At 38.2% G+C, this 24,138-nt stretch overlaps 1 protein-coding gene across 2 annotated transcripts in view; it reads left to right on the top strand.

Moving 5' to 3' along the window:
• The window catches only part of grid2 (glutamate receptor, ionotropic, delta 2), a 402,736-nt gene that overhangs the window by 214,107 nt on the left and 164,491 nt on the right, over positions 1–24,138 (top strand). For both annotated transcript variants that reach the window (XM_063896521.1, XM_063896522.1), the window contains exon 3: positions 20,812–21,099. In XM_063896521.1, coding sequence (XP_063752591.1) covers positions 20,812–21,099 — 288 coding nt within the window. The remainder of the gene's footprint in view (positions 1–20,811; positions 21,100–24,138) is intronic.

The following is a 24,138-nucleotide window of genomic DNA, read 5'->3' as shown; positions in this document are numbered from 1 at the left end:
ACATATTATCAATCATCTGTTAAATGATCAACTGACAGCGAGGCATTTCACTAGATTGGAGGAGAAATGAATAATTATAACTCTCCATTTCTACAAAGATGAGCCCCCCCATTTTTTCTCTTCCTTTCTGTCATGTATTATCTTTCAGTTTTTCTCTGCTCTCCGCTTTTTTATTTTGACTTCACAGCAGACAAACAAAAGGGTTTGGGTTTTCTGCGGCTTATTCCACCACAAGAGGATAACCGTCAAAAAAAGCACAGGGTGCGGTTTCCAAATGTCTATTTTTTAGCATTGAGAAGCGTAAATCACATTACAGCATTGCATTCTGAAAAGACAAAATGGGGGAAATACATATGAGACAGGGAGAGGAGAAGAAAGGACAAGAAATGTAAAGTAAAAGCCTAAAGAGTACAGACAAAGTCAAATATGACAGCGAACAAAAGAGAAGAAAGTGGAACTTCCCTGTAGTCTACCAGCAGAAGCATGGGGCAAATCAGAACATCTGCTCGAGTCTTCTGCTGCATGTTTTGATGTGTGTGTGAATTCTGACAGTATGTGCTAGGTGGTTTTGTGAAACAAACACTGTTCCCTTTTTTAGGATTCTGTACTGTAAATGATAATCATTGAATGAAGCATGCATAATATAAACTCAAATGGCAGACAAACACACAGAGAGGCTTGGAAGAGCAGAATGCAGATTTGAAAAGAATACTTTTAGATGACAGTTTGACTATCACCATAAAAGTGAACACATTATACTCACTGTCAATTCTTGTATTATGGGTTTCTGCTTTCTCCTTAGTTTGCATGCTTTAATATGACTGTATTTCAAGAAGAAAAATAGGGCATCTTTGCTAAGGCAGTTTTAAGCATTGGGAGGAGATACTCAGATGGGGGTTGGTATGTTTTAATAAGATGCAAGTGCCATGAGAGTTTAGCCAATATAAATGGTTTGTTGAATCGCAAGTTTTCTGAAAGAGATATCCTACAAAAAAGGAGTAGATTTTACAGTTTGTGGGTTGATAGACCCTATATGTGCACTAGCACTAAAAAACTGAGTTTTTTAAATAAAATGTAAGCATTATTTCAGGTTGTGGCATGATTTCAGTGTCATATAGTTTTGTCATAATCAAAGAATGTCTAGAGATGTGCACCGCCAAATCTCACCTCAGTGAAAGCATCAGCATGGACACCATGCGCACTAACATAATCATGGGCAAACACACACAAAAAACTTGGACGCATTGATTGACACTGGCTGATTGATTATTTTGAGAATTAATTCAATTACACTCCACTCTAAATTAGAGCAAATGGAAAACTGTGTTTAGCAAAGAGCAATTACTGAAGGATGTAATTGTTCAGACATGTGTTCAGTTACACAGGGGGATAAAGCTCATGGACCTGGATGATAAGATGAAATATCCTCAGTGAGATGTGACAAACTCATACAGGTGCTGAAAAACAGAAATAGAAATAGCTATGATATATAATATGTCTTACATCAGATATGTGGAATTGTTAAATGATGGGCCTTCTTAATTTCCTTCATTAGTTTGCTTCCACACTCTGCTTCCCGATGTGCTTCTTTAGGACTTATTATCCAAAGGCCATTGTCATGGAAACAAAAAGCTCACATTGTTTTGTTCACGTTTTTTCACACTGTCTATACATTCAATGACAAGGTGATAGTTTGTCATGGTGTTTTATTTGCATTTTGACACAAATAAGTAAAAATCGTTGTGGTATTATTTATTTATATGAATTTATCAAATTGTGTCGAGCCGCTGCCCATTTATTTTGGACATTTTGGATCTTACTGTCCTAAATGTACTTGTGGACTAAAACATTGTGTTTTAACAGTTAATGCCATCCAATGTTAAGCAGTATTTCTTTGTGAGCCTTTGAAAGCTTTAGTACTTGTATTGCAATAAAAAAAGAACAAGACAAAACAAGTAAAAGCCATTACTCTTTGACTCAGCTCTGAAGCTTTGTATATTTGGGGGAAAAACAAAACAAGTAAATTAAATATGGATGTCTGTGTTAAATTTACTTTCATGTTAAACCAAACAGATAAGACTCGGGAAGGAAAAAATGTGCCCAAATACACACACTCACACACACACACACACTCACACACACACACACACACACACACACACACACACACACACACACACACACACACACACACACACACACACACACACACACACACACATACACACACACACACACACACACACACACACACACACACACACACACACACACACACACACACACACACACACACACACACACACACACACACACACACACACACACACACACACACACACATTATAGTTTTTGCATGTACAATATGTGTCCTTTTTTATTGTATTTATTTTATTGTAATGTTGTTTCCCCGTGTACAATTATGTCTTTATTATTTTTTTGATTGCTGATTGTATTATGTTGAATCTGGAAAGCACTTTGGTCAATTGAGGTTGTATTAAATGTGCTTAATAGACTTGACTTGACTAAAATGTATTACGCTTAGACAAAGATGGGGCTTTAATCTGTATCTCAGGTTTGGTGTGTTCCTTAAGTAATTATTCCACCTATTCTCATTCGACATTATTGCTTTGAAACTATTTCAACTAGAAGGAACTGACAATCTTGAAGTCAGTACAACTTCTCTGCGGCAAACATTTTAATAAATGCGTCCACGCTTTGCGTCTTTTTTGCCCATTAATAGGATTTTGTTGACGTTGTGGAGTTGAGAGGCTAACAAAATGACCCACACAGGATGTTGGCAGGCTATTTACAAGCTGATTGTGACAACTGCTTTCATAATTAAACAGCTTGCCTTTTTAGCTTCGGAAATGTTTAATTGTTCCAACTATTTATGCCTGGTTCCTACAACAATACACATTTTTTGAGCAGGCAGTTGAGCTATGTTATTTGATGTATCTGTGTCTGACATTTAGACTTGGCATGATTCCACCTTCCTTGTTACACACATTGGACACTTTGTCACACAAACACACACACACACACACACACACACACACACACACACACACACACACACACACACACACACACACACACACACACACACACACACACACACACACACACACACACACACACACACACACACACCTGCCCCCAGGCATCTGTTGACCTGTTCAATTTGAATCAGTCAGGAGGTAACGATTTAGTTGGTGCCACATATTCCAACTAAGCTTACTATTGTCCTGCGATAATTTTTTCCTGCTTGTGATGTTTTGAACAAGGACTGTCCTTTTACCATGAGCTTCTCGCATTTATATCTACAACTAAAAGTAAAGAGTTGTTTTTTTGCTGTCATATTCACAATACCAACACCAGGATGTAAAATGTATGTCAAAAAGGATTCATGAAGTAAAAAGTTCCTTTTGTGGTCAAAACAAGTTGTTGCACTTATTAAAGTGTCTTTAGTGGGATGAACACATAAACATATGTGAATTGAAATGTTTTGAAACTTTGAATCTTGAATCTTTCAGTGAAGACTGAGGAAAAATCCACGGATACATAAACTGAGGTTCTCTTTTTTGTCCCTCCACTATTTTCTTGCCGAATTGATCAGGTACAATAAAAGTTTGTATTTTGATCAAAATTAATCATTTAGACGACAAGGAAAATTGAAAACACAACTTTCTTTTATTAAAAGGTTTTTATCAAGTAGCTTTTACATGCAAGACTTTGAGGCATTTCATTTCTATTGTCTGTGCCTGCGTGTGGGATGCCAGATGCCATGTTTGCAGCTTTGGACTGAAACTGAGCCTGCTCTTCCTGGCCATCGATGTCAGTGGAAATACAGGTGAGATGAGTTATTCTCATCCCTGGCAGAGAAGCATACAACATAACCACACCTCTTTTATTTAATTTAGGATTGCCACATTAATATTCAATCCATGTCTGTGTTTTAAATGAACACTTTAGATGAACATTTTAATGAATACGATATGTACTTGTTTAGGTACAATGCTGCCTAATTTATAGTCATGCACTGCTTTTGGTAATTCATCAATCCATTTACTAGTGTCTACTTATTTATTGTGGCAAATTGATCAATTTGAGTGAACAAGCACTCAAATTGATGCTTTTCTGAATATCATCCCATTACTGTACTGACAGTAATTTGTACAATATTTGGTGGATGAAAACAGCTGTTCCCAAATGTTTTACGTCAAGAAACCCCTGAATTGACATACGTTGGACCTTGGAAACTAGATGTTAGATGTTTGATTGTATAAAAACTTTGACCAAAATAGTCGTTATCTTCTTCATATTAACAACATTGTGTGTTTGTATGAACAGTCTATGGTGTTACTCTGTTCTAACCCCTTTTCCCGATTGCATGTGTTGTGCTGCTCCAGGGTTCTTCTTGCTTCTCTGATACACATTTCAAACGCTGCACTTCTTAACCTGGCAACTTTAATTAGAAGTGTGTTTTTAGTGTGTTAATGTCGGCACTTGTGTGTTTGTGCACTTTTTTTTGCTGCCAAACAACAAATCTCTCTGTGTCACAGCCCTCCCTCTGATGCAACTACACAAATCCATGCAGTGAAACAAGTATAAACAAGCGCCCCGACAAACATGCCAACACACTCAAACAGCACAGAGGAAAACCTTGCCATCCCACAAACCCCTGTGTGTCTGAGCAGACGCCAGCTTGCCCAAATTTGATCACTGTGTCTTCAGTGGGACTAGGTGTACTAGTATCAAAGCGATTGAAGGGCTGACAGCGAGCCAAATTAAAGCATTAAACCCTAGCATCCGTCTGGTTTCTGCACAGAGTGGGGCAGGAGAGAGGAGTGAGTGGGAAGGAGATTACAGAGAAGAGATTTGGGGAGGGGGCAGGCAGGTGTTAGGGGGTGGGAAGAGAGGGAAACGGAGAACAGTTGCAGCATGCAATGGAGAGGAGGGAGAAAACACAGGGAGAAATCAGTAAGCAGTAGAGAAAGGAAAGATATATTTTCAGAGTTAGAGATAAAATGAGATGTCCCTTTATTAATCCCCGTGCGGAAATTGATGAGTTTATGCAGCAACAGATAGAGAAAGAAAAATGGTACAGATTCACACAAGAATAAAAAATAATAATAATAAAAAAAAAATATATATATATACAACTATGTATAGTTTTAAAACAAACTGTTTGAACAAAAAAATATTAAGAATTAAGTGGGCATGTTAAATATATTCACATGTTTGTGTGCAGCAAAAAAGTGCAGGTCAAAGTTGTAAAGCATAGTGCAAAAAAGCAAGTCTATTATTCTCTCCTTAGTGTGGCTTTTCATTGAACTTTGGCAAATAATTATAATATCAGCAACACATCCAAATATTTACAACAATAGCACACAAACTGAACTTGCTCCACATGTATTATGTCTCATGTAAATGAAGCTATTTTTTAAAATGTATATATAAGTTAAATTTGCTGCAGGCAAGGACAACATTATATGTGTGTTAAATGTTATGAATGAAATGAACATGGCTATTGTTTTTAAAGTTTCAAGCTACAGAACAAAAAATAAACAAGTATCAACATACTTAAAATGCATATCATACATTTAAAGGCATTATGGTAATTTATGTTGTCTTAGAAATATCAAAGGCACTTTTACAGAAAATAAAAACCATGTACTGAACTTCTACCCCAGTAAATGTATTCTCAAACATACATTCATAGCTATTTTCAATTCACCAAAATGTATAATGTTCAGTCCTAAAATTCAAGGTATACCTGTCTAAGAGAAACATTCATATAAATAAATCATAGCCAATGATTTTAGACATACAGCTGCGGAAAAAAATAAAAGACCACTTTGGCATTATCATTGTCTCTTGTTTTATTTTTTATGGGTATGTGTTTGAGTTAAATTATTATAAAAAATGTATTGTAATCTATAAACTACTGACATTTGTTTCTCTTTTTCGGAATTCAACAGACACTGGAATGGCTGCCATACATGTAGAGATAAAGATTTAAGAAAAATGTGGATTGGTCTCTTAATTTTTTTCCGGGCCTGTATATGCTGCACAAATTCAATTTATACCCTGGCAATTGGTAGCCAAAATGATCGCTATAGGAGACAATCCCTTTTCCATTAGAGACCTACTGTTACCCTTTTAGCTGAGAGTGAATGTAGCTGAGTGAATGTAAACCAGCATGATGGAAAACGTCAGACCATTTCATTTCCGGAAGCAATAAAAAGGAAAAAAAAAATGTTATTTCACTGTCAACCCCCTGGAATGCAACTGTTACTTTGCAATATTTCAAAGGCGTGACGTTCATATATATAATACATTTGGCTTGTATTTTCACTTTCAAAAGCTGTTGTTCATTGCCACATGAGTCATTTGGATTTTAGTTTGACTGATTATGTAGATTAAGTTGTCTGCCAATGTTTGATGTTTAAAAAACAAGCTATGTTTAGCCCTTAGGTCAGAGAGATAGAGATGGAAATGTGTTGCTACAGAGCAACAGATAGTGAAGTGCACGCAAGCCTTGATAATTTTTTGGATGGAGTTAACATGGCAGCTGGTACACAGTATGCAGTCGTTGCAATGATGTTTTTTGTGTGTGTGCTTGTGCAAATTCATTATTGTCTGATCATGCTAAATTATGTGTCTGATATGTTTCCATGTTCTGTGTATTGATAATTGGAAAAGCAGAATATGTCTCTCAGTTGCATCTTGACATACAGTAACGTTGTGTACAATGTGTTTGCGGAAGATATTGGCGTGACTAATTAGGATGTCTCCTTAAAACCATGTTGATAACAACCCCCCCATTTGATGAAAGTACAAGATAACACATAGTTGCAAACAACACAACAACACGTTTACATATATGAGTGAAGGGAAGGTAAATGTGCTTCAGCTGAAATAACAGGACAGTTTAAATTGACAACAATAGACAAACAGGAGCTCATCCAATTTCATTCATCCATAACCCTGTGTAGGAACACTTTCTACAGGAATTAAAGTATGTAGATGCTTCTAAATATGCACATTACCATATAACAACATTGTATTGCTCTTCTTGGCACTGTTTTCTTTAAAGCTTAAACTGTGGTACATTACCCCTTGCTGCTGATTTTCATATTGTGGTTTATCATTTGTGAACGGCTTAGAAAAACTGTCAAATCTTCTCTGCATGGGTCCTCAATCAGCTTACTGTGCTGCAGTCATACATCCCTATTCACTGTTGTACTTCCCCTTACCACAATACCTCATGCATTAACCCAACACGGTTATTTTAGACACAAGTGTAATTGATAAACAAACAAAGAAATGTCAATGTCACAGTGTTGTTTTTTTGCTTCACACTTACCCTAGTATACTACATAGTTATTGTCACCCCCCCCCCCACACAAACACACACACACACACACACACACACACACACACACACACACACACACACACACACACACACACACACACACACTCAGGCCAAGATTGGAAATGCAAGTTTGTATATGCAGTAGGTGTTAGCCTTTTACTTGTCATTGAATCATTATATTTTTATTTAGAAAGTCTCAACAGTCAAGTCAGATAAAATATATTAAAAAAAAACGTATAGAAAAAAATGTTTGCAATTATTGCTCTGTCTATATGAGGTACGTTTTGTTATTGCTGTTGAATTATTACATTAAGATAACGTATTCTAATTGACCTTTCATATTTTCCCAGCCATTTATACTGTTGTTTCTGTTTTTTTTTAAAATCAACAAAACTCTTAATGGAAAGCAACTAGAAAAAAGTTGAACAGTTCTTAGAAAAAAACTAAACTTATTCCAAAATCTGAATTAATTTCAGAATCAGTTTTGCCAGAGGGATGTTCCAGTAAGACAACATTTCCAATCAGAGTTTTAGCCTCAAAGTCAATTACTTTCTATCATGGGCCAAACAAACAAGCACTCAACAATGGGCTGCTCATTAAAGCAATCAATATTTCGGTAAACACATCAAATTGAAATTATGTTGAAAAAAAAAAACTTTTGTTATTCACTGCTCATACAAAATATGGTGAATGTAGGCTTTTTTTTCATTTCATTTTTTTAATGAGTCTTTGCTATACTTATGAGATGCAATTACAACTAATTGTCGAGTGTGTGTTTGTGTGTATAAGCCCCAGTTTGTGTCTCTAGCTGTGTGACTCTCAGTGGTAGTCCCACTCTTGTCCCATTTACCCGGCTGTTGGTGGCACGCACAGCGCTAAAAGCTGTTTTTTGTTGTCATTGTGTTCAAGCAGTTTGCATCTCCCATTGTTGTTACTAGTTACTGTTATCTGAGGAACAACAACCAGTTAACTGAAAACCACAATCTTTGAAAACAATGGTGTTATTTGCTGCTCATTAGAGGTCAGTAACCTAAACCATAGCCCTTTTTACCCAGCTTTCAAGGCGGGACCTTTTCACTGTTATTATCCCTCGCTCTTTGGTATGAAAGGTAAGAAAGAGAGGGAGTGACAAAGCTGAATCTACATCTTTGTCAAAGGGAGAGCCAAGACGGCGCGACCTGACTTCAGGCAAACACACTTTAGACGCTGACGTTGTGTTGTCTATGTATGCCAGCATTGTTAGGTTTAACATGAAAAGAGGAACGACATTTTTGTTGTCAATTCACGGAGAAAGGGCTTCCATATTCTAGATTTGTTTTGTTTAAAGGAAATGCATCAGGTGTTTTATTGATGCCATTTAAGATAAGCCAGACTCTTGGTGGTTTTGTTCATCAGACCAGCAATGTAAAATTATTGAGATTCCACACAGTTTTTTGGACTCTATAGAAACAATACCATTAAAGATATGTTTTGTTGGAACCTTTGAAGTCATCAAGATCAGGAGAGCATGTTAGCAATGTCTCAGTGTTGATGTGAAGGTAAAGTGCCTGCACTTGGACTTCCGTCATGTGCACACTACATTTTTCAACACACACACACACACACACACACACACACACACACACACACACACACACACACACACACACACACACACACACACACACACACACACACACACACACACACACACACACACACAGGCACATTTATGAACCCCAATATCTGATCAAAGTATTGCTTCTGGATGCTGTAGGACCAGACAACCACTCACATAGAGTTCCCTGTTGTTATAGCAGGCTGAAATCCAACAGAGATATGTATGGTACTGCTTTAACAACACATTAGCTGGCCACATTATTTTAAAGACTTCACCAACAAAATGCACAGTATAGCAAGCAATTATACTTGAAAGCTGAAATATTTGTCTTGTTTCCTTCCAAACACTTCTCATTTGACTCTGAAGCTCAGGGTCGGTACTTATTGTTGGAGTGAATGACACGCGCCATTGAGCAATGCAGTACTCTGCAGTACAGGAAAAAGAGCCGGAGAAGAAAGAGTGGGAAGAAAAAGAACTTGTCTAACAGCCTTGACAGACTTCATGTGTGCAACCTTTCAGAAAGCCTACAGCTATTACAGTGAACATCACAGATTCACATTCTGATAATTAAAGCTAAAACTGACAGCTGCTTTAATGAAGATGGGTATTTATTTTACACATGTCAAGTCAAGTAACCAAAAATCACAGCATATATGTTTTTTACTTTTTTCATGCTGCGTAATTGGCTACAAACACTTGCTCATTCAGTTATGGATCAACACCCTTACAGCAGAGGGGCTGTTCTGTGTACTTTAAACAGATTCTGCTATCGCGTGTTTATTTCAGTGGCATCAGTTCTTTGTTACTCTCTTCTCTTTACTGTAGGTCTTCACAGGGGGCTTGCCATCTGTCATATGGCTCACAAACACCAAGACACACAGTGTGTACAGTATATGTTTTGAGAAACACAAACACACTTGCATAAAAGAAAGATCTGGGAGAAAGCATGCAGTGGCACAAACATTTGTGAGACAGAACTGAGCAAACACCAACCACGCACATGCACGCCCTTTTCCCTTCCTCTTAGCGCATTCATTCTTGTTACAGCAACATAAAACATATCAAGAAGGCTGCCAGGGGAGAGAAAAAGACAGAGGTAGCGAGAGAGGAAGTGGTAGGCTGTGGTACAACTCTTGTAGATTTTTCTCAATTTAGTTTTCTGGGACACTGGGTGTGTACAGTGTCTGTATGCTCTTTAGCAGTGTTTGATAGTACACAACATGTGTATAGTTTTGTATTACCCCACATACAACTGTTCAATTGCAGTTTGGAAAGGCATTGTGATGCACTGGGGAAGACTGTGAACTCTGTGTTTTCTCTGAAATCTTTCACAGTGAAAAACACTTTAAGGACACTTTATTCCAAACAAGGGTTCATTTCTGCTAATGATTTGGGAGGAGAGACTTGGGGAGTCGCATGCTGTGAACGTAGGACGATTCAGTTCAATACAATATGTTTTGTTGCTGTTAATGTCTCACTGAGAGGGTCAAAAACAATTGTAACGTATCCAAGAAAACATGAATCTCTTTCTCTCTCAGCTTATTCTGTCATTACTGAGATATGGCTGCTCTTTAATCTCTTATTTGTCTCCCTGCTGTCTCTTTCACTGCCTCTGCTCCTATTTTCCTCTTTCTGTCTCTTTACCTTAACCTTTTATGTGTCAGGCTCGCTTTTTGTATTTCTCTCACATACACCTCTCTGTCAGTTTTCTTTCCCTCCCCTCCCAATCTCTCTCTCTCCTTTCACCTGCCCGTCTATAAAATAAAAGGTGAATTTAGCCTTTAGCTAGGCACAAGCACTTCAAAGCCCTTTCATTTTGCCTCTCTTTTTTTCCTCACGGGCAGGTTGAGAAATGTTATAACCCCAAAAAACCTTTTCACCATATGGTCCTTGAAACTGTCTGATCTCTCATAGATTTTAGTTAGGGAGGCTTGTATCTCAAGTACCAGTGAGCACATATTGTAAATACAGTTTTAGTATGTTTGTAGATTTGAGTGGACTCAGACTGTAGGTTGTGGAGAGAAATCTGAAACAGTTCTTCCTTTTTGGAATTTGTTGTTTATTTGTTTGCATTTTTTTAATGTAAAACAACTCTTTACATTTTAAAGGCCTTTGATTAATCAATTAAAACAGGCCTAATGCTGTTAAGACTGAGCTGATTTAACTGATTACTATATCATTAAGCATTGTTTTATTTTGTGTCAGATGGATAACAAATGAGGGTCATGTAATCAACTCCCCTCTGACTTTCACTTGACTGTCCTGCTTACATAATACATTTTAGATTAGAAACTATCGATTAGGTTGGATGTACCTAAACATTTCTTTGTTTTTAAAGCAACAGTTATTTAATAATGCATTACCATGGCACTTAACATAATTCCTGTGCTGCCACCAAGTTAGCTGGCTGCGTTTGCTAGCTGATAATGTTGAATTGCCTATTCTACAGGCTTGCTACCCACACACTTACAGTATGTCCAATGTTTTGGATTGTGTTTGGTTATACGAGGCTCCAGACTTGAAACGAGTACACTGACCCTCCTGTGCTCTTTCCCACAAATCATGTGTGCACTCTAACACTTACACACATGTATGTTGGAAAATGTTTGTAGTAATGTGTTTCACAGTTGTAACCACCATCTGTCAAGTGGAACATATATATAATTATACCTTTGAAGTCACTTGAGATTGTTTTGGTAGATTGGCGTCTATCATGCAATAAATGGGTAGCTACTGTAACACTGATATATTGTAGAAACAACACTTCAGCCTTAAGTCAGGACTTTAATACAACAGTGGTAGACTAATGTGTGTTTTATTATCCTCCATTTGTATCCCAATGCAAAATTTAAACCAAAAGAGAAGAGTATATTGATTGTTGCACCTAATGTTCACCAAACCGTTATCTGTTTTACCAGTTAAGTATATCAACTCAATTGTAGAAAGACAATGCTTGAAAACCCAACACACTCTCACTTCTAATGTATTTGCTGGCTCTCAAACCCACAGTTGATTACACATTTTAAGTATTAACAATAATGTTGTGTTTTCTAACATATAGTTAAGCAGTGCAAGGAGAACATTTAATCCAAAACTGTTCATTGATTTTTAAAGGAAAGGAAAACACCTCGCTGTTGCGAGAGTTGGAGATACAGTAGCAGAACTGCGTTACTCTTTGTATTTCACCATTTGTAAGATAAATCTTAATATACATGCAGCACCATATCAGAGTTATTTCATGATAAGAACTAATATTAGTTGGAAGTTAATAAACTGATATGTGTAATAGCCACATTGATGTTTTAGTCAGTAAATGCAACTGTATACTGTATATTACATGTATAGGGCAGGAAAGGTCATGGTTATTGTGCCTTTTCTATATGACTAAAAAGGAAGAAGGTAAGGCTGACATCTTGGGTGAAAACACAGAATAGCTCAGGCATGGTATGTCAATATGTTTGACTTTGAGGACTAAAACCCAACCAAATCTTAGAACACATATATGTAGCAGTAGTATGTGTCCAAAGTAATCATGGAAGATTCAGAGGTGAATTAAGCGAAAAGCAAATTGTGTAAAGTAAACATAATGTAAAATAACCTGCGTCTCAGTTACCTTTATAGGCATGAAACAAACAGTGAGTTGTTTATTCTCATCAAGAGGAAACTGTGATCCCTTCCCTCCTTCAATGCAATGCATGTTTTATAATTAAATTGTTTAAATAATTATTTATGGTTAATTATGCTAACCTTCCATTACATGCATGTCAACTCCTCTCTGTTGTTCCTCACTCTATTCCCACCTCTGTCAGTGAGGGAGCAAGCACTTTCTTTCTCATCGAAGTAACTCTGTTACAGTCATGTATAATTATGGAGTTCCCACAGTCTCTCCATAATTCATCCATCTTTCATTCCCTTCCTCGTTTCATTGAGTTCACCCTCTCCCTTTCCTGACCACTGATTTGCATTTGTCTGTGTCTGTCTCCACAGGCTTTTGTGCTTTCTTCATATTTCAGAGCACTGCAATACATCAACTAAAGAATCTCTCTTTCCCTCTTACCAATCATCATTTACATATTCCTTCTGAAATGCACAACTTACTCTTTATAGACCAAAAAGGTCCCTTTTCATCTTTTCTTTGTCACATTTCCTGTCATGTCCCTCTCTCACTCAATCCTTATTGTATAAAGCTTTAGCTAAATAACTAATTCTAATGACTAAACATGGGGCTGTCAAATACAGGAAAATGCACTATAGCAGAAGGGAAAATCTTAATAAATGTTTAACATATGATACTAATTATCTGTTACTACAACCTGTGTAACACCTCACCGACACACATCCACCCACTCAGGACATGTTGTTTCCCATGATTAGTACAGTTTTTCATTGGGCCATTTAATAAGAAGCAAACACACATGCCCCGGCCATCACATCAAACATCATCACTGCAATGTTTATAGAGTGACATGTTCGGGATTGAGGTGCAATTAGCCCGAAGTCTTCGTCAAAATGTGATCAGATGTTATGTTTGATGGAGGGAGGGATGAATAACTCAAGATCACATAAAATGTCTTTCATTTCATAATGGGGTACAATCAGCCAGGCAGGCTCTACGGGAAGCTGAGAACCAGTTACATTTCACTCATCACATTCAATTATCAAATAATAATCCAACTCACTAAACATAGTATTTGTTTTTAGTATTATTCAATATCTCAATTTCCGCTGAGGATGTCTATACACAGGCGTGAAAGCACTCTGACAATCAGAAATATAAACACCTCACATGCACACAAACACCTGCATGCAATTGACTATTGAGACACCAAGTGGGAAATATGACATCTGCTGTGTACACAGGCAATGAAAACAGAGACACACCGAGCCATTAGCAGTGAACAACAACCAATCCATTTCCTTAATATGATTAAAGCTTTGACAAATGGGTCATTACCCTTGCTGACAAGAGAATAGGAAAAAGATAGCATGAAGGAGACTGGGGGTAGGTGACAGTCCATTAGTATTTATAGTACATGCTTATTACAGTAACATGCTCTTTGCCTGAGTTTGTGTTTCTTTTTGGAAAATGGTATCCAGTAGATCACATTAGAATCTGTTAGAATGCTAAAACCGAAAGGAACATTTAAAAAAAAAAAAAGAGCAAATGTAGAGGTGGGCAATGTATTGGCTATTGTAGTGTTTAAATCAGGCCAACATGATGCAATTTTATGAAATTTTTTTGGGGAAACAGGTCATAGTAAAATGAACACACCATGCTTTGCATTATACTGTTTAAAAGATAGATTTATTTCCTCTTTATGCTTCAAGAAAAGCAGGATCTGCTTCTACTTTTGCCACAATCCCTGAAACATCCAACATCATATCACAACCTCCCTAATATGTAAACATGCAAGAAAGTACATTTTTGTTGGCCTTTATCAATTAAAATACAAAAATAAAATGGTTTGCTATTTTTATTAGGTAAACAAACTAGGTAAGTACAGTTGGGTGATTTTGAGAATTAATTTATCATTCTCACAAACCATGACATTGCTAGTCTCACGTGTAAGTGTGGAAGGAGAGAAAGAGATGAGCGAAAACCTATCATGCTAAAGTAATATGTTGCAGGCAAAGGCTCCAGGGCTGTAAAAAAAAGAGCTGTGGAGTTGCAGGGGACACGTTATATTCCTCCACTTCACTAGACCTCCGACACATAGATATACAGCGGCAGGTCTCTTTGAATGGATTGAGGGTAGATGGAGTTAGGAAGAGCCGAAAGAGACACGAAAATGAGAAAAGGCTAAAGTATCGAGGCCTTTCACACCAAGTCTGATCCTAGTGCTGACAACCTGGGAAGTGTGGACTGTGTGTACAATATGGTAACAGCATCAAGAAAAAAAAAAGAGGCCTATATGATACTAACGGAAGGCAGGCACTAAGGCAAAAAATAAATGATCTCAATTACAAAAAGGCAAAAGAGTTTCCAACACTATCCACGGAGAACAGAAGGAGGGCCAATGTCCAGACGTGTCACTTGTTCGTTTTTGACCTGTAAATCTTTTCTTTACAAATTCACACCATACTTGATGTAAGAGACAAATGGAATGAAATGTGCACCCTTGTTCTCTTTTCTCTTGGATTGAAATGATTTGGTGTGGAAATGTCTTTAATGTGGAACAGAAGCTTAAGGTAGGAATGGAAACAGAGAAAGAGATATGAACCATAGATCAAATGGAAGAGAGGTTGTGCATTTACAGGGATACTTGCCAATCAAACTTGATTCCCATACAGTGCAGATCTTTAACTGCACACAATTCTAAAGCAAATGATAAGGGAATAAGGCGGTGTGTGGTCAGATGTGAAAGAATCTCTGCAGAATATTAAGAGAGAATGAAGTTAGCACTCGAGGTAAAAGTGACCATAGTTCAGTCTAATTGGATTTGGCAAACAATTGAGTTGATGGATGGATGGTGGAAAGGTGAAAAATGAATTCGCCAACAATGATCTACTGCACAGCAATCTGAGATAATGGAGTTAAGGATTAAGTTGAGTCTGGATTGGTGGCCAAAGGTGGAGGAAGTACAGATAGGCTTGCAGTAGAAAACAAGAGCAGGTTGTGGAGACGAGTCGTTCTCTCGTGCCCAACAACAGTGAAAGCAACACCAAAAAAGCACATTTTTAACAATGAATTCCACAATGAGGACATTTTATCACTAGTAAATACATTTGGGGACATCACTTGTGTAACAAACGCCCTGTAACACTCTGTTAATTGGCAGGGAGTTAGTGTTAGAGAGGAAGAACATATATGTGGATGAGGCAGAAAATGAAGTGAGGCAAATAAAAGGACTATGTATGAAAAAGTAGGAAAGAAAGGCAAGTAGAGCATGTGGCAGAGTAAATGTTTACATTAACTGAAAAAATAGAGAGAGATAGACAGGGATAGAGAGATGAGGATTGAAAAAAGAGAAAAGGGGAGAAAGGGGCATTCAGTTGGTGAGGATGATAACTTGGTGACTGTAGTGTTGAATTGAGGGGCAATTGCAGGGAATGAGGAAAGGAGCAACATTAAGTTGCAGAAAAGAAAAGTTGCTGGATGAAAGAGAGGATGAATTCATCTGCAGGGCACAAAGATTGGAAGCTAGCTAGGAATAGATGAAGTTAAATGTGATAAGATGAAGGGACCAAAGGGGTCCATTAAATGTTAATGGGAACAGGAGAGTGTGTGGGGGTGTACTGGGGGCAGGAATAAGAACAGATTGTGTTTGCCAGAAATCATCGGTCTAGTTTTCAGCAACAGGAAGTCCGAGGAGTCAGAGAACTTACAGTTATACATTTCAGAAGAATCATAGATGGAAAGGACATCTTATTTGTTGCTCACTTACATCCATGACTACTTTAATTTCAGTGCTGATTCCCTCAAGGATGCTATATCGACAAACCAACAGTCCACACAGACAAACACAGAGGCATGTACAGTGCAGCCGCCAGCAATGTAAGCATCTCTCTGCCACTCAGTGCTTAGCTGTGTTTGGCACAATGCATGGCAGGAGTTTGGAGCTGTGGATCTAGAACAATACATGAAACAAAACACAAACACAAGTAGGTCATCCGCACGAACACAGGCGCACACTAACGGACAGTTTTAGACAGAGATACACTTTTGGCTTTATGACAGTGTTTGCTACGCTTCCTCTCTCTCTCTCTCTCTCTCTCTCTCTCTCTCTCTCTCTCTCTCTCTCTCTCTCTCTCTCTTTCTCTCTCTCTCTCTCTCTCTCTCTCTCTCTCTCTCTCTCTCTCTCTCCCGCCTCTACTTCCCTTGCTCTCTCTTTGTGGATTTCCAATGAAACCAAACACTTCATTACGATTACACACTATTCCCACAGCAAAAATATATTCAATGTGTTTTTGTTTTTTTCAGCTTATTGCTCTCAGCTGCATCTTAAATAAACAGCTGATGCAAATGGAGTACATGCTTCTGATTAGCAATGTCCTCCTGTTGAATGAAGATTGATTACCATGATCATGACTTATTTCAAGTAAGACCCTCAATCCTGTGATAGTCAAAGGGAAATGATATTATAGCTGTGTATAATTGTGTTTAACTCTGTTTAAAACAGGCACCTAGCATTATTTCCCTGGTCTCTTATAGTGTCTAACTCTCTGAAGAAATGCCCTATAGCTACAGGCTTACGGAAACTATTTTATTGGTTTTCTTCAGATATTGATTTCCGTGCTTCCTACCCTTCTCTCTTTCCTCTCCTTTCTGTCCTCAGTCACGCTGCCACTGAAACTAGAGGACTGGGTATCAATGTGATGAGGTGTGTGTGTGTGTGTGTGTGTGTGTGTGTGTGTGTGTGTGTGTGTGTGTGTGTGTGTGTGTGTGTGTGTGTGTGTGTGTGTGTGTGTGTGTGTGTGTGTGTGTGTGTGTGTGTGTGTGTGTGTGTGTGTGTGTGTGTGTGTGTGTGTGTGTGTGTGTGTGTGTGTGTGTGGTGGGAGGAGATCTGCTTGGAGAAACTCAGATAGAGAGAAGAGTCTGTCACACCTGGGTGCAGGTGAAGTGCTTGTAGTCCATTTCTTCTGCAGACCAACATGCTGGAGAGTGAGCTCAATAACATGCTCTGTTGCAGACAACACATGTACAATACACACTGACATTAACAACATACATTACATCTGAAATGTAAACAAGGCCAGGCTCACGGCAGTTTAATATACTTTGAAAATAGGAACGATGACAAGAAACAATTTATTTATTGTATTTTATCATTTGCGGAGTTCCAAGCACAGTCATGTGGTGACGAGATAAGATTTCACTCAGGCATGATGACCTCCCAGCAAAATGAATAAACCCATAGCAGAAGACGAGTCCCATAGTAATCCCTGTGGCTGACAGCCTAACACTGTGTTTGGCTGACATGCGTATCCCTCAAATAAACACCTCTAAATGACTGCTTTACATCTCTTAGCTGCTTTAGGGAGATTTATCCCGGAATGATTTATCATGAGTCAGTATACTGCTCATCTACAGCGAGGTTTTAGATGTGTGAGTGTGTGGGCTGGTGATAGTTTGGGAGTGTTGTAGGCGGTTATGGTTCAGGATGATAGGTGAAAAACTTCAAATAGCGTCACATTTGTATTTGTTTCCACACCTCCTACACACCTCTCCCTATGTAGCCCAAATCAGTTTTTGCTCCAACTCTCATCATGATACACAGTGGTTGTTCTTAGACTTGTCGGCAAGTCAACAGGAAACAATATCCACCTGTACTGCTTATCACTAAACTCAAAGTTATTTATATAAACCTTTCAAACTGTACGCAAAGTGCCTCTCTTAGGTCCTGTCATACTCTTCATAGTGACATATTTTGCTGCCCACGCACCTCTCACTCTCCTTTTACTGTTGCCTACCTCGTGAGTGATTGGGCTGAGTGAACGCAACGGGCCCTTTAAGTCATTAGCAAAGAGCAATAATGAGCCGAGTGCTTAGAAGCCCCCTGCAGACTTAAGAGTGTGTGATGTAGAGGGGATGAGGGCACTAATTCTCCAAAGCACCCTAATAAGTAGAGGATTAGCCAAGCCTTCTATTAGCCGAAGCCTTGATGATGCTAAGCTAATGCGCTACAGCTAGACTCGAGCAAGGGCGGCTAAAGCATTAGTTAGCATGACTGCTATAATAGAGAAATGAAATCCGGATAAAGTAGCTTATGAAACACGACCGGTTTTAAGCTCAAATGTTCAGAGAAATGCAGACTCACATACTCAGGCACACAAGGCATTTATACATTTATTGTGTGCCTGAATAAATCCACAGGTGGACCTTCCCACATTCACCAACATGTTAAAAAAGGAAAGTGATAGTCGATAGAAGATGAATCCTGGGCTCACTGGTTTGAAGAATAATGGCCATGACTAAGCAGTATACTGAGACTTAGTGAAGTTTAATCATATATTGTTACACTTTAATTAATTCCTCAAAATGTAGGCTTGCACAATAAGCAGTGAGATTGAAACAGATTTAGCTTCGACTCATTAATCATCTACATCAATGGGGAAATGGTTGCCTGAAATAACCCTTCAGCTTTTGCTAAAGAGGAAAATCATTTCTAACAATGTATTGCCAATTAATTACAGAATGGGTTTCATGTTTAAATATTTATAGCTATTGACTCCAAACTTGAATTATATCACCAAATTGCTTAAGACTTTAGAGACATCTGTAACCACTTTACCCTATACACTGTGGCTTTCTGGAGCAAAACAGAAAGTATTTTATTTTGTGTATTAAACTTCACTGATTACAAATGCAGAATGTTTAAGACAATTAAAGTTTCTTGAACGGGTGAATACATGTGTTTTAAGCGTGACTTGTACATCTTAAAAGCAATATATCAAAATCAGTAATGATTAAATGACAAAAGCAGTTAGGTAGACACCCTGTTGTGCATCACTAATAAACAGACAAACAAATGCTTGGACTAGTAACAATTTAAGAATATATCCTTAAAACAAACTTTGAATTTCTACTTATTTGGTTGTTTTCTGCAAACCAGTTGAAATGGTTATATTGTATAACTGTTATGTTCTGTTTTTCACACACATGCAGACATACAATGTTCTATTCTGCTTTTCTCAGCACTATGAATCTGTCTCCTCAAGCTTTTCTTTCTTTGAAACTCTCTTTCCTTTTTTTTTTTTGCTGTCTTTATTTTTGCAGTGACGACAGATTAGTGCATGTGGCATTACACAGGCTGACTGTGTGCTTTAGATTGTGCTTTTTGCCACTGTGCATAGCCATAGCACCATCTGTCTGTGTGTATCTGTGTGTTTGTGTGTAGTGTCTTTAAACTTGTTCTACTACTTTTTTGTTTAACCAAGTGTTTCTGTGACAGGATTTTAGTCAAGTAGAACTGAAATACCCAACAAATGTTGGAGCACATAGTGTTGAGCTGCATGCGGGCACAAGATAGGGAGGAAATAAGATGGATGAGGGATGAAGGAATGGGGAAAGAACATAAGGGCAAAGTGTAAGTGACCTTGTTGGTAAAAGTAATGGAAGAGCATATTGAAGAAGGCAAAGAAATGTGGAAAAAATAGAGTATTAAAGAGGTGATGAATCAAAGGATGGCTGGATAAATGGAAGGTAGGAGGATATGTAGCTGTTTGTGTTGCCATGAAGTATTACAAAAGTTGAGGGAAATACGGCCACTGAGTAAAGATGAAAAAGATTTGTGGGTGGAATAGAAAAAGATGCTGTAGAGAGATGTTAGAAAATAGGTGGAAGAGGAAGGCAAATGACTGCACATTGAGCACAGTGTACAAAATTGAGTGGTGCTGTTAGGCAACTAAAAATGAAAATCACTGCAAGACTGCAGCTCTGAAATGATTTGGGCTGAAAGGTAAGCACTCAGAGGGCGTGTTTTGGACAACAGGGGAGATAACAGGGGACTGGCTTGAGAGGTATGTGTTAGAGGTGATTTTGACAGGAGGATCATTGAGAAAGTAACACCCTTGATCCTCAAAATAACTATGCACCGCATGTGCAACAATCAGGAACATCTCAATATATATTGACCTGTGTCTTTGGTTGGCGCAGTAGTTTCATGACCTGAAGAACGAATATAATTTGCCTTGGTGGATTCTCACCACGAAGACCAACTTTTATAAAAATTGTGCCTTGGTATTGCCGAGAGTCATAACACATTCTCTTTTTACCACTGCTATTCTCCACCGAAACATAGTTCTCTTTGTATGCTTTGAAAAATAACACGATTCCTCCTTTGTTTTCTCTCCATCTCTCCCTGTTGCATCACTTCCCTCCATCCAGCCTGTGAGCTGATGAACCGTGGGATCCTGGCTCTGGTCAGTTCAATCGGCTGCATGTCTGCGGGCAGCCTTCAGACTCTGGCCGATGCCATGCACATCCCCCACCTCTTTATCCAGCGCTCCCCTGCGGGATCCCCTCGCTCCGCCTGCCCACCGACCAGCCGCTTCCCTGGAACAGATGACTACACCCTCATGGTCCGCCCTCCCGTCTATCTCAATGAGGTCATCATGCAAGTGGTGTCTGAGTATAGCTGGCAGAAGTTCATCATCTTCTATGATTCTGATTTCGGTAAGGATTTAACCATCTAAGCAATCATTAATACTGGCATTTATTAAAATACCCTATCTTCTTGCTTGCCTGCCTGTATGTCTATTTGTCTAAATGTCAATCAAATGTACAATTTTAAAAAAGTAGATGCAGTTGCCGAGCTGTTGCCTAACCAGCTGCTTTGTCTTTTTTGTTTTTATAATGAATATATTTGGAAACAACCATATTTAATTACAATTAACAACTAGGGACAAATAGGTATGTCATCCTACAGCACACACAAAGGTGCTTATACTGCTGTTTTGGTTATTCTTTTAAGTAGTTTGTTGAGCAAATTAATTTAAAAAAGCTCAAAATGAGCAGAAACTACTTGGTTCTATTAAACTGTTGTGTTAATCTGACATTTAAAGTATATGAAGTAATGATATGAGTGGTTTCTCAGAATGGTACGAGCTAATTAATCTCTCTTTAATTCAGAAACTGGTCAGTCTTTCTCTGTTTCCCTCGCTTTCCCTCTTTCAGTCTTTTTTGTATATACATTTTATGCATTAGTGACATATCAGTCTGCCTGCGTTTGAGCATGCTGTCTCATTTTACCGTGCTTCTCTGTCTCTCTATCTGTTTGCCATCTCTCTTTCCAGTCCATTACCTCTAACGTTAAACCAGAAACATCCATGTCCCTCTTTTTCAAAGTGCCACTCTGTTTTGACACTATCTTCACTTCTTTCTACAGAAATATGTCTTTGATTTTTTTCTGGGCGTGTATTTAAATGGTACTGGGTGTTTGTGTATGTAGTCTGTGTGTAATGTGGTGTCCTTTGTGACGTCAACCTTTTCTGTTGCTCGGCTTAAACAAGTTGATACCATCATGCCTTGTTACACAGGTGTGGCTCTCTTTGGAAGTAAGGTACCAAACGTAATCAAACTTACATAAAGCATGTATTCATGCAGCATATGGCCCTGCTCCACCTACTTTGTACTGGCACTTTCATGTATAAAAATCATTTTCACTCTGAGTCACACAGGGCAGTATGCTGCTGTAGCACTGCTCCTAATGGGCTGAAATTTAAACGCAATGAGTGATGATGGCGCAGGTTTTGTGCTAGCTATTTGAAAACACCAGCTGTGATATCACTCATCAGTAGTTGGACAGCCTTTATAGAGCAGTGAATTAGTTTTCTGCCTTACGCAATTCAGTGTTGATTTAATCCATATAGCCATAACGTGCCTCCATCTCATTCATTGTAGTCATTTAACACAATTAATGCGTTGTGTATATTGATTTCCAATGGAATCTCTGCAGTGGAATTGTTTAGCAATGTGCTTTGCAGGCTTGAACTAGATCCTCTAAAACATTGAAGTTTTTTTTTATGAATGGATTGCATGTGTGCAGTAAAACGAAATGTATTTGGGTTAACACTTTATATGAAGGTTAGGTCTTTAATGCATTATAAGGGCTTTTATTATACAGTATAGTGTAATGCATTTATAAAGGTTTAATAAACTCTTCATGAATATTCATAAACATGCAGAACAACTAATGTTCAATCACAATGTATATTAATAATGTAATTATATGTTAAGCCTTCATTATGCTTTAAAGCTCCATACCAGTGCTTTAAAGAAGACTCTGAGTCCTGGGTTACAAACTTATGAGCATTGTTTGCTTCTCTCCTCTATTCCTCAAATAGTTGTTATTGTGCTGTGGCTTGTCTTGCTTTGGGAGGAATGGTGTTTTACCAGGCTGTTAACACAATAATATGAAGTCAAAACACTAGCACAGAGATGTCTGTGAGAACATGGATTATGCTGCTGCTAAAAGTCTGGTGACTATACATGTAGATAACCAAGAAAACATCAGTTGAATTGAAGAAGCTTGCTCTCATGATATATGCAGTATGTTTTCAAGGGGATGCCCACCAGGACAGTACGTGTAAATATTTAAAGTTTTTCTAAAAGAACCATCAAACACAGTACACTGCTCGGTGTTGGTGCTGTTACTCGTTCTGCTTATTTAACTATAAAATATAAAGTACTTTGCAATAAGAAATGTAAAATTGACCCAAAATGAACATAGCAATGAGAACCCAAGCCAGGGGCAAGAGTGGATTGTGAATCGTTTATCACATTCTGAATGTTAAAAATGTAATAAAAAATCATAGACCGAGAGTTCAAAAATATGTTTTCTTCAAAATATTGGTTTGACTGCAGGTCTGCAGGATTTTGATTGTTGATGCCCTTTTTATGGCACTGAAAACTGAATCAATTGATGTGACTCTCCTTTGCACTACTCTGAAAGCCTAAATTGCATAATATGAATTCAAAGTTGCATGCAAATTGACGACAAATAATTTCAGGCCGGTTGGGGAAAATATTTTACTCTTACCTCAACCCAACACTAATCAGGACTGAAAATAGGAACACCATTTTTTTTCTCAAGCTAGACAAACTTCAATCAACTGGTTATAATCCAAAATGGGGCTTAATTCACAAAAAATATATACAAAAGACCCTATACACATGGCACATATACACATGCAAGCAAACACTTTCACACATGTCTGTACCCCCCTTTAATCCCTCTATCCCCTCTGTGCTCTGTGACCACTGATTCAGCACATGAATCCTCTGGGTTTTAGCAGTGCTGTTTTGTCAGCCACAGAAGGCCCTTTAAAGATATCACCATTGTTCCCTAATGGCCTCAACCCCTGTTAAAGGAGAGAAGGGAGAAAGAATGAGTGCAAAGGAACGAGAGGGAGAAAGCAATGTAGAGAGACAGAGAGGCAGAGATGGTCTTTTAAGATGATAGCATAGTTCCCTAAAGACCTCGCCTCTGTACAAGGAGAGTTCTTTAGAGAACAGACAGTCGAGTGTGTCCTCTCAAATGAAGCTACAGCGCAACTCACACAATCCCTATTTTCAGCTCTAGTGGTGCATTCCGGACACTGAGAACACATGTATTCTCTCTATCATCGCTCTCCTTCTCTCATAGTTTATTTCTCTCCATCACTTATCGTCCTTTCTTTTCTCCTGTCATCCCTTTTGTTACTCTTTTTTTCT

Source organism: Eleginops maclovinus, chromosome 12 (genome assembly GCF_036324505.1).
Source record: "Eleginops maclovinus isolate JMC-PN-2008 ecotype Puerto Natales chromosome 12, JC_Emac_rtc_rv5, whole genome shotgun sequence".
NCBI classification, from domain to species: Eukaryota; Metazoa; Chordata; class Actinopteri; order Perciformes; family Eleginopidae; genus Eleginops; species Eleginops maclovinus.
The sequence above is the reverse complement of the archived record's forward strand: the minus strand, read 5'-3'. Positions and strand labels throughout refer to the sequence as shown.